General features: G+C 41.6%; 1 protein-coding gene across 5 annotated transcripts in view; it reads left to right on the forward strand.

The window, feature by feature from the left end:
• Positions 1 to 12,388, forward strand: part of hspbap1 (hspb associated protein 1) — a 78,615-nt gene that overhangs the window by 48,890 nt on the left and 17,337 nt on the right. For 3 of the 5 annotated variants that reach the window (XM_068034847.1, XM_068034850.1, XM_068034849.1), the window contains one exon: positions 10,906 to 10,989. The exons of the other annotated variants lie outside the window; for them this stretch is intronic. In XM_068034847.1, the coding sequence (XP_067890948.1) occupies positions 10,906 to 10,989 (84 nt within the window). The remainder of the gene's footprint in view (positions 1 to 10,905; positions 10,990 to 12,388) is intronic. 5 annotated transcript variants of the gene reach the window in all.

Consider the following 12,388-nt stretch of genomic DNA (forward strand, 5'->3'; position numbering starts at 1 on the left):
TTCCGACCACATATCTGCTCCGTCACCAAGACCACCTACTTCTACCTTTGTAACGTTGCCCTTCTTTAGCTCATCTGCTGCTGAAACTTTCATCCATGCTTTTGTTACCTCTATACTATTCCAGTGTACTCCTGGCTGTCCTCCTATCTCCTACCTTCCATAAACTTGAGTTCATTCCAAAACTCTGCAGACCGTATCCTAACTTGCACCAAGTCATGTTCACTTATCAACCTTGCCACTCCTGGTCTGGAAATGCTTCGATTTTAACACTTTCATCCTTGTCTTCAAATCCCTCCATGGTCTTGCCTCTCCTAATCTCGGCCCTACAATCCTCTGAGATCTCTGTCCTCCTCCAATTCTGGCATTTTGCACATCTCCGATTTTAATCCACCACTACCTTCACCAACCTCTGGAATTCCTTCCATCACTACCTCTCTTTTTTTAAGACGCTCCCTAAAACCTATCTCTGAGCTCACCTGTCCTAACATCTCCTTGTGTGGCTCGGTGTCAAATTTTGTTTGAAAGCATTCCTGTGAAGTGTCTTGGGACATCTTACTACATTACAGATGCTATATAAGTCAAGCTGTTAGATTACCTGACTTTTAAGCAGCAGTTTTGTGAGTAGCCCTCGTAGAGCCATTTACCAGTATCTTCAAGAGAGTAATGAAGCGTTTTTCAAATTGTTTTCAGGATCTGGATAGCACAGGCAAAGCCGCATTTATTTCCCATCCCTAGTTGCCCTGCGAATATGGTAGTGGGTTTGTTTACAGTTGAGTAACTAGGCTACTTCAGAGGGCATTCCATGGGTTCCAGCAGCTGTCCAGTGTCTTGATGTGTCTTATTAGCCATTCCGTCTGTGTGAACCCAGACAGTAAATGGTGGCTGACTATTTCTCCCTGGGAGAGTGGGGCGTTACAGCTAAATGTGCTCACTCGAAATCCAAAAGTATGGAATTTCAATGAGAAAATTCTTCCCTGCTTTCCCCTGTCATCCTCCGTAACTTAGCTCAGAGGTCTCCATTACCTTTTCAGTTGAAATCGTCATTCAACCAGATGAAGGGTCATTAGATATAGGAACAAGAGTAGGCCATTCGACGCAGTGAGCCTGCTCCACCATTTGGTAAGATCATAGCTGATCATCTACCTCACTCCACTTACCTGCCTTATCTCCATATCCCTTGATTCTCTTAGTATCCAAAATTCTTTCAATCTTTGTCTTGAATCTGCTCAACAACAGCACCCACAGCCCTCTGGGAAAAGGAATTCCAAAGATTCACAACCCTTTTGAGAAATTTCTCCTCATCTCTCTCCTAAACAGCTGACTGCTTATTCTGAGACTCTGAACCCTAGTTTTACACTCTCCAGCCAGGAGAAACATCCTCCAAACAACGCGATCACCTCTCGTTATTCTAAACTCTAGGAAATGTAGGCCCAGTCTACTTAATCTTTCCTCATAGGGCAATCCCCTCATCCCAGGACTCAGTCTAGTGAGCCTTCATTGCAGTCCCCTAAGACAAGTATATCCTTCCTTAGTTAAGGGAACCAAAGCAGTACACGGTGTGACCGAATCTGGCATCTCAGTTTGTACTACACCATGTGGTGCACTCACTCATTAAGCCCAGCAGTTATGGTGCAATTAAATCATCTTGTCCTGATTTCACCTTGTTCTTCTAAAATTGACTTAAAAACCACAGTAACCTTCAACATTTAGATTTATTATGGCTTTAAAAACTGTTGTTGACTTCTCCAGAATTTGGGACTATTACAAGAAAGACAAAATATCTTTGAGAAAATCTCCACTGTCTACATTTTTTAAATGACATTGAAATAGGCTAAAGCCCTGTAGGCTAAGACTGCACCGGACAGAAACAGCAGTTTAAAGACTTGCGTATATGGCTGGGCAGTTTTTATATGTTTGAATATTCTCACTTTGTAATACATTTACCATTGTTTAGATAGAGACATCTGTGAACTGCATTTTGAACCTGGCATGGTGACAAAGACCCACACATTTTGTGGTGAAAGCAAAACCAACTGAGCATTTGACATGCTCTAAGAATGCACATTCTGCTTGGGCAAGGGGCAGTCATTTTTTTATGCCTATGCTAAAATCGACTGGGAAAAATCAGTTTTTTTTTGATGAATTTCATTGTGATCTGTCTCTATGTCAAATGCTGGAATGTGGTGAGTGCTTAACTAATGGAAGTTCAGAATCTTGAGTACTGGCTTCCAACCAAATGGTTGTGCGTTCAAACCTTGAGTTTGAATTTTGAATTTGTTTTAACTGGATGACTTTTGTTAATTTCTAAAGGCTCATATGGGGCCAGATTTTGCCGTTGTAATGATATAACTGTCAGCGTTCGCCATCATAACTCTGAAATTGGCAGTAACTTTGGAAGTCCACACACAACGCAGAAATCCAGCAGTTGCTGTCATTGATTCTCTGCTCCTCCACAGGGTGTGCTGTTGAATTTCATACATATGGAAATCACTGAATTGATGTGAACTTCTACTTTATAACTATTATTTTGGCTGTAAAAAAACCCTTGAAAAAGTTATGCCATGTTGAATGAAGTATAACTGGGTTTTTAAGTGTACGGAGTCATAAATTACTGCTGAACAACTCTCCTGGTCCAGAAAATAGTTTTATATTTGTGGATTGCCAAATTTCTCCATGTCATGTTAAAAATTCCATAGATTTTTAAAATAATTGTTTTTTTTAATGTTTGCTATTTCAGCTTCTACTATAAACTCCTGTACATCTCAATGTTTATTTCACTTCCTGTAAAATTACAAAAAGTGAATGATAAAATCCTGACTCTTACTTCCTGGTTTGCTGTCTGTGAGAATTCTCGGTTGATTGATGACATCACTGTTGCTGGATACTGGAGATCCTTGGGGGAGGCGGTGGCGTAGTGGTATTGTCACTGGACTAGTGACCCAGAGACCCAGGTTATTGCTCTGGGGACAGGGTTCAGATCCCACCACAGCAGAAGGTGGAATTTGAATTCAATTAATAAATCTGGAATTAAAAAACTAGACTAATGATGGCCATGAAACCATTGTCGATTGTTGTAAAAACCCATCTGGTTCACTAATGTCCTTTAGGGAAGGAAATCTGCTGTCCTTACCCGGTCTGGCCTACATGTGACTCTAGACCCACAGCAATGTGGTTGACTCTTACATGCCCTCTGAAATGGCCTAGCAAGCCACTCAGTTGTATCTAACCACTACGAAGTCAATAGCACTGTAGGTGTACCTATCCCGCATGGACTGCGGCGCTTCAAGAAGGCAGCTCACCACCACCTTCTCAAGGGAATTAGGGATGGGCAATAAATGCTGGCCTGGCCAGCGACACTCATATCTCATGAATAAAAAAAAAGTCCCCTATAGCTGGCGCCAGAATGGAATTAACGTTGGGAAAGGAAAAATCCATACTACAGAGCTCACTAGATCTTTGTGGGCAACCTTCGTTGAGATTGGCAGCGAGTGTCCTCACTTAACTGCTGACCAGGCCTCGGATGTGAGACATATTACATTGTATGAGCTTTGTTTTTAAAAAAAATAATTTGACTCCTCAAATTGCCCCTCCAGTGAAGTGATCACATGCTTAGAATAATAGTCATGTAGACGTTGAGCCTCCTCAGTGACGAGTGAGACCAAGCTTGTTCTGAAAATGGAGTCCTGTGCCATGTTTTCCATCCATCTTTACCATGTTGTTCTTGCCTCTGTATAGTTTAGAAGCCAGTGAGTATCAATATCTGAAGTGAACTTGGTGTACTTAAGAGTCAATGGCAATGATGACCATCACAGTAAGATGTTACCAGGGAAGAGGGGCTTGTAGCAATGAAGGTCAACTTGAGAAATTGGGGTTTTCTTATTCACTGGAGCTGTGAAGATTAAGGGGTTTTCAAGATTTTGAGGTGCTTTCATAAGTAAATGGTGATTGATTGTATCCACTAGTCAGTGTGAAGGTGCCACTGGGAACCAATAACCAGAAGAATTAAATTTAGAATTCTCCACCACAGATTGTTCAAATAAAATCCATTTCAATGGGGATTAGATTGAGCTTTCAAAAGATTATTAAAGGGCGCAGAGGGCAAGCAGGGGAATGACATTAAGTGGCTCATGGAGAAAAGTGCTGGCATGGAATTGATGGGTCAGTTTGTGTGCTGTAATAGTTTGGGTCTCAATAGGGTTATCTCTGACTTCAAATAGTTTTTATGCTTGCCTTTGGTAAAGCAAATTGAGTTGCTGTATTCTGTATTCTGAAACACGAGGGGACATAGCTTTAAGTTGAGGGGTGATAGATATAGGACAGATGTCAGGTAGTTTCTTTACTCAGAGAGTAGTAGGGGCATGGAACGCCCTGCCTGCAACAGTAGTAGACTTGCCAACTTTAAGGGCATTTAAGTGGTCATTGGATAGACATATGGATGAAAATGGAATAGTGTAGGTCAGATGGTTTCACAGGTCGGCGCAACATCGAGGGCCGAAGGGCCTGTATTGCGCTGTAATGTTCTAATTCTAATTGTCAAATGTAGCTCAGTGGGTAGCAATCTCACCTCTGAGTCAGAAGGTTGGGGTTTCAACTCCAAAAACATAAAGCACAAAATCTAGGCCGATGCTTCAGTTGCTGCCTTTCAGATGGGACATTAAACCAAGGCCCTGACTGCCACCTCTCTGGATGTAAAAAAATCCCCTGGCACAATTTCGGTGAAGAGCTTCTTGGATTCCTGGCCAATAGTTATCCCACAACCAGAATCACTTTTTAAAAAATACAATTACCTGTTCACTATCCCATTGCTGTTTGTGGTAGCTTGCTGTGCACAAATTGACTGCCACTTTTCTGCATTACCCAGCAGTAACTACACTTGAAAAGTGTTTCATTGACTCTAAAGCCTTTGGGATACCCTGAAGTTATGAAAGGTGCTATAGAAATGCAAGTTCTTACTTTCTGGAGGGAACTTGGCTGCAGATTTCAAGTATCTTTGCAGCAAATATGAAGTTGAAACATTCTGCATACAGACATAACAGAGAATCACATAATTTGACTCATGTCATCACTAAATTAGCAGTTTCATTCCTTACTGATTTTTGTTCTTGTGCTGATGCAGTAAGGGCTGCTGCTCTATATTTGTGGTTAAGGCAAGTTGTTATGAAGTGCAGTAGGTTTTAGTCTCTGGTTTGTGCCATCCTGAATTTGGAGTGTTTGATGCTGCCATTGAGGGGGGGAGAAAAGGTCCATCAGCTAACAGCAAGACCTTCTTGCTGCATATCAAAGTTCATACAGCACAGAAGGAGGCCATTTGGCCCATTGTGCCTGTGCTGGCTCACTGAATGCATTTTCCAATTAGTTCCACTCCTCTGCTCTTTTACCCCAACGCTGTAAATTTTTCCATTTCAACTATATTTCCAATTTTCTTTTGAAAGTTATTGAGTCTGCTTCCACCACCTTTTTCAGGCAGTGCATTCCAATTCATCATAACTCACTGCATAGAAACAATTCTCACCTCCCCTTTGGCATTTTTGCCAATTATCTTAAACTGTGTCCTCTGGTTACTGACCTGACTCTAGCTTTTTTTAAAAAACAAATTCTTTCATGGGATGTAGGCGTTGCTGAAGAGGCCAGCATTTGTTGCCCATTCCCAATAACCCTTGACAACTGAATGGTTTGCTGCCAGCGAATTTAAATTCCACCAGATGCAATGATGGGATTTGAACTCATGTCCCCAGGGCATTAGCTTGCACCTCTGGAGTACTAGTCCAGTCATATTACCACTACAATACTGTCTCCCTTACACTATCAAAACTACTCGTAAGTTTGAACACCTCTACTAAATCACCCCTTAAACTTTGCTCGAAGGAGAACAGTCCAGTTGTGCTGACTTTCTTCACATGCTAGTTTTGATAGAAACTTAAAGTTTTCAAATTGAATTAAAATGTTTGCGGTGAAGATGGCGATAGTGACCATCTTGTTTCAGTACTTGTCCTACTCACCTCTCAGTTCTGGCTCTATGTTCGGCTGGTACCTGGAATTAATGATTGAAGGGGTCAGCAGTGGACATGCACAAAATGCATGTTACTAATAGCTTAAGATGGACGACGCAAGATGTTGGAAAAATATTGGAGTTGCAAGGCTTTATTGTTTACCCAGACTCAAGAACCGCTTAATTGCATTTCATATGAGGGTTTTTATTGTTGCACTTGCTCTGTCATCACAACAGACTGTACTAAAGTAGCCTTGCAATGGTTAGTGTGTGGTACAGTGATACTGAGCCAGCGTGACAACATAACTTGGGTTGTCAGTTGACATGTGGACTGTTTTATTTTGAGATGTTCTTCCCTTTCCAATTAGTTTGCACAAGTTATCTTTTTGTTAGCCCCATTAGGGCGGCACAGTGGCGCAGTGCCTCTGCCTCACAGCTCCAGGGACCCGGGTTCAATTCTGGGTACTGCCTGTGAGGAGTTTGCAAGTTCTCCCTGTGACCGCGTGGGTTTTCTCCGGGTGCTCCGGTTTCCTCCCACAGCTAAAGACTTGCAGGTGATAGGTAAATTGGCCATTGTAAATTGCCCCTAGTGTAGGTAGGTGGTAGGGAATATGGGATTACTGCAGGGTTAGTAAAAATGGGTGGTTGTTGGTTGGCACAGATTCGGTGGGCCGAAGGGCCTGTTTCAGTGCTGTATCTCTAAATAAATAAATAGTTCGATACATTTTTCAATTGCATGTTCAAACACAATGTAACCCACTGAGTTGATGCGTCGAATTAATTGCTCATTCGTTTATGCTTATTTTGTAAAAGTGTTTGTAAAATTACTTTCTGAAATGCAACAGTAAATTGGAAAGCTTGAATTACGATTTAATAAATAGGGATAGAAAAAAAATCGATCATTCTGAGTGTAAACTCTGTGCCTCAAAATCCAATGGTGAAATATCATGGTTTGTTTCGTATATTAACATGATGGATGGCAGTGCTCACTTATGGTAATTTCAGACACTATCTTAATGAAGAATAGTTAATTTTAATAAAATCTGACAAGAAATCCTACGTGCTGATCAGGAATTTTGGTGAATTGCTGAAACAATTTTTTTCTCACATAGTGTAAACCAGAAAAAAAAGTAAAAATATGGGAACAAGAATGGATCAAAAAATAATTGCATTTATATAGCACCCTTAAAGTAGTAAAATGTTCCCAGGTGCCTCATAAGGGCGTTATCAGACAAACTTTCAAATGAGCCCCTTAAGGAGATATTAGGACAGATGACCAAAAGCTTAAAACTTTCCTCTTTGGCCAAGGAGCCTGTTTAAAGGAGGAAAAAGAGGTAGCAAGGCCAAGAGGTTTAGGGAGGGGACTCCACAATTGAAAGCACGGCTGCCAGTACTGGAGCGATTAAAATCAGGGCTGCACAACAGGCCAGAATTGGAAGAGGGCCGAGATCTCAGAAGGTTTTAGAGCCAGAGGAGATTACAGAGATAGGGAGGGCTGAGGTCAAGGACGGATTTGAAAACAAGTATGAGAATTTTAAAATCAAGGCGTTGCTGAAGTGGGAGGATTGCAATATAGGTCAGTGAGAATAGGGGTGATGGGTGAACAAGATTTGTTGCGTGTTAAAATATGAGCAGCAGAGTTTTAGATGAGCTAGAGTTTATCCTATCCAATTACTTAATGACCATTTATTATTAACTCTTCTCTGTCCATATACTTGCAGTCTTCAAACACAATGTCATCATCTTGGCAGAAATTGGTTTCGAACTCGATCAGATTTGTGCCAACCGGAGCTTCAGACTCTGGTAGAACAGACTGTGGCCTATACACAGGCTGCTCGATGGAATTTGTGCAGTTGTCTAGATTTCTTCAACATTTGTGTGGCTTGTATTTTTTGATACCTTTCACAACCTCAGGACATTTTAAAGCACTTCACTTTTGAAATGTGGTCATTGTTGTAATATAGGAAACACAGCAGCCATATGTGCACAGAAAGATCCCACAAACAGCAATGAGGTAATGAACAGGTTGGCCAGGGCACTGTGGAGAACGTGCCTGCTATTCAAAATAGCGCCATGGAATCTTTAACATCCACCTGAGAGGGCAGATGAGGCCTTGGTTTAAGTCTAATCTAAAAGACGGCACTTCCAACAATACAGCACTCCCTCAGTACTTGCGCTGGGAGTGTTGACCTAGATTTGGAGCTCCAAGTCTCTGGAGTGGAACTTGAACCCCCAAACTTATGGCTCCAAGTGAGTGGTCACTTGGAAACATGGAAGATGTTTAAGCCCCTGAGGTTTATTTAAAATCTTACTTGGACCAAGACTGTAATGTTAAGCTTATTAAAACACTCACTGTAGAGACATCTCACATGCTTGTGGGCGGAGTATGTTGCTGCTGTAATTAATACTTTTTGATAGGCTTCTTATTTAAGCTGCTGTTGCTTTTTTGCATTTCCTCTCTCTTCCCGCCCACCAACCATGCCTGCCCTCAGATCCATGGCTTTTGTGTTTTGTGCGTCTTTGTGTATGGGCTTGCAGCTAACATGCTATCAAAGCTTATTCCTCAAATAGGTCAAAAGAAAAATAACAATTCGAAGAGTAATGCCACTTACTAATTAGTATTTGTGACAACACTGTCACTAGCTATATTTCATTTGCTCCTAAGTAATTACATCTGTTAAAGCAGTAATCAGCTCAGCTGCAGTGCTGGCGAGGAATCGTGCTCAGAAAGCAGTATCTGCAGTCTTAATTGTTGATCTAACCCAACAGCACTTCTTCCAATGGAATGATTCTCTCTGAGAAAAAGCACACTTCAAATGAGCATTCCCATTAACAAGGGTATCTGTTGAGTGGCTCCTGCTGTGATTTGCTTCTTTTGAATTGTATACAAGTGGTAATTGGCCTGTTTTTAGTTATGTAGCCAAAGCAGCAAGGGTGTGAGATGAGGTAGAAGACCAAATCTTCTAAATTTGTACACAAGTTGTAAGGTGTCCCTGAGGCCTCGGCTAAATGTTTTGGATGGACACCATGTATAGTGAAGTATTATGGCTAAGAATTTACATAAATGTGGGGTGTTTATTCAGTTGTGATTTGTATTTTTTTTTTTGGCTGCATTATTTCGTGAGGCAGTCTAAGAGGAATGCACCCATGAAACAGATGGCACAGAAGAAAAAGCCAGGACATGGACTCAAAGCTATCCTTCCCTTTTTACTACATTCGCCACATTTGGAGGCAGAATTTGCCTGCTTGTTCTGGATTGCACAGTTTTGAATTCTGGAAATTTCTGAGATGTAGGACAGAGGTTGGACGTGTGTTTTTTAAAAAAATATTAATAACAATACCACTTGCATTTATATAGTGCCTATAATGTATTGCTTCATAGGAGCACCATCAACGAACAAATGAAACAGAACTAAAGGAGGAGACATTAGGGCAGGTAACCAAAAGCTTGATCTAAAAAAGAGAGTTGCACCTTAAAGTAGGTGAAAGCTTGGAGAGGTTTATGGAGGGAGCTACAGAGCTTAAGGCCCAGACAGCTGAAGGTACAGTCACTCATAGTGGGACAAAGGAATTGGGGAATGTGCAATTGGGCACAGTTGGAATAAAATAGAGTTCTCGGAGGGTTGTAGAGCGGGACAAGGTTACAGGGAGGAGTGTATGGAAGGATTTTAAAAGGCGGATGAGAATTTGAAAATGGGTGTTGCTGGATTTAGGAGCCAGTGGTCAGCGAGCATAGAGGTGATAAGTAAATGAGACTTGGGACATGTTAGAATATGGGCAGCAGAGGTTTGGATAAACTCAGGTTTATGAAGCGGGGTGGGTGGTGGGGAGTTGCAAGCCCAGCCAGGAGGGCATTGGAATAAAAGCAAAGTACTGCAAATGTTGGAAATCTGAAATAAAAACTAAGTGCTGGCAATGCTCAGCAGGTCTGGCAGCGTCTGTGGAGAGAGAAGCAGAGTTAACATTTCAGGTCTGACCTTTCATCAGAGCATTGGATTAGTCAAGTCTAGAGGTAACAAAAGCACCAGGAAGGGTTTTAGTAGCAGATGAGTTGAGGTGAGGCAGAGGTGAAAGATATTATGCAGGTGGAAGTAGGCATTGTTTTGTGATGGAGAGGATATGGGATCAAAAGCTCAGCTCAGGATCAAATACGACACTGAGGTTGCAAACCGTTTTTGCTTTAGCGTGCGCTAGTGGTTAGGGAGGGGAATGGAATCAGAGGCTGGGGAATGGAGTTTGTGCCGGGGTCCAAAACAATAGCTTCAGTTTTCCAATGTTTAATTGGCAGGAATTACAATTCATCCAGGACTGAATGTTGGACAAACAGTTTGACAACACAAAGGCAGTGAAGGGGTCGAGAGGTGGTGGTGAAGTAGAACTGGGTTTCGTCAGTTTACGTGTGGAAACCGAAACAAAAACAGGAAATGCTGGAAAGTACTCAGCAGGTCAGGCAGCATCTGTGGAGAGAGAAACAGTGTTAAATTTCAGGTTGTGACCTTTCATCAGTGTTAAAACTCGGCCATGATTCCACCTATGACTTCTTGCCCATCTTGCTTTCTCCTTGGTTTTGAAGTTAGCAAAAGGTGACAACTGTGAAGCCCCTTTTTGCTGTGATCAGCACTGCTTTTCCTGCTGTTTATTCTGCATAGATTGGCAGATAAGAGCAGATGGCATGGTTGATTCCTGTATGAGTGTAGCAGAACAATAATGGTTTGCAAACTTTAAACTGTCGTGTATCCTTAATAGCAAAGAATTATATCTGCTATATGTTTCTCTGTGCTATGTATTTAAAATTGAATGATACTAGTGTTTGTAAACATTGAAGCAATCATGAGACAATGCAGACAGATATTTCTTGCAGTGGGTTTATTGCTGCTGATGTGTTCTTCATGCGTGTAATTGCTTTCTCCCTCTAGGTCCTGTTTGTTCCAAGGCATTGGTGGCACTATGTAGAATCCTTGGATCCTGTCACTGTCAGCATTAACTCCTGGATTGAACTGGTAACATATGCAACCTTACCGTTTTCTTTTGAAAAATAAAGACTTGCATTTATATAGTGCCTTTTATGACCACCGGAAGTCCCACAGCCAATGCAGCATTGTTAAAGTGTAGGTACTGCTGTAATGTAGGAAACGCAGCAGCTAATTTGCACACCAGAAACTCCCCCAAACAGTAATATGATGACAAACAGATAATCTGTTTTTGTGATGTTGATTGAGGAATAAATATTGGCCAGGACACCGGGGAAAACTCTCCTTTTTTTTTGAAATAATGCCATGGGATCTTTTACACCCACCTGATCAGGCAGACATCGCCTTGGTTTAACTTCTTGTCTGAACGATGGCACCTCTCACAGTGCAGCATTCCCTCAGTATACACTGGAGTTGTTAGCCTAGATAGTTGTGCTGAAGTCCTGAAGTGGGACTTGAACCCACAAGTTTGTGGCTCAGAGGCAAGAGAGCTACCAACTGAGCCATGATTGACACAAAAAAAGGGCAGGAATACTTTGTGACATTGTTTATTGCCTTCATTTTCTGTAAGCAGCATTCTCCCTCAAATAAAAGCAAAATACTGTGGATGGTGGAAATCTGAAATAAAACAGAAAATGCTGGGAATACTCAGAAGGTCTGGCAGCATCTGTGGAGGGAGAAACAGTTATCATTTAAGGTAGATGACCTTTCATCAGCCTCTCCAGAGGTTCAAGCACCCACTCCAGAGACTTGAGCACATAATGCAGGCTACACTCCTTTACTGCACGATAGGAGGTGCCAGATAAGACATTAAACAGAAGCCCCATCTGCTCTCTCAAGGAACTATTTTGAAGAAAAGCAGGGGAGTTCACCCCGTTGTCGTGGTCAGTATTTATCCATCACTAAAAAGAAACAGTATCTGGTCATTATCACATTGCTGTTGGGAGCTTGCTGTGCACAAATTGGCTGCTGTATTTCCTATATTACAATAGTGATTACACTCCAAAAGTACGTCATTGGCTGTAAAGTGCTTTGGGATGCACTGAAAGGCGCTATACCAACACAAGTCAGCACTGGAAGGAAGGTTATCAGAAATATCTGATGGGTTCTGTTGAAACTGGGAACTTTTAACCCTTTTTGCATATATCAGAGCAAGTACTTGCATTTCAGAAATTTTCAAAAATGCCAGAGAGCTTGCATCAGGTTGATTAAGTAGCCTTACTTGATGGTGGTATTACCAAACACCAGAAAAATAATCTTTAAGACCATTCTAATATAGACATAAGCCACATATGTCCCTGGAGTCAGATGAAGGGTGCAAGGTAAAACGGAACAAAGTGTCTAACTGGGCATGTGCAAGGAAATACTAGACTTGAGCAAAAATCTTCTACAGACAGAAGAAACATAACAGGGTTAAATATCGTGCTCA

Source organism: Heterodontus francisci, chromosome 7, assembly GCF_036365525.1.
Source record: "Heterodontus francisci isolate sHetFra1 chromosome 7, sHetFra1.hap1, whole genome shotgun sequence".
In the NCBI taxonomy this organism is placed as follows: Eukaryota; Metazoa; Chordata; class Chondrichthyes; order Heterodontiformes; family Heterodontidae; genus Heterodontus; species Heterodontus francisci.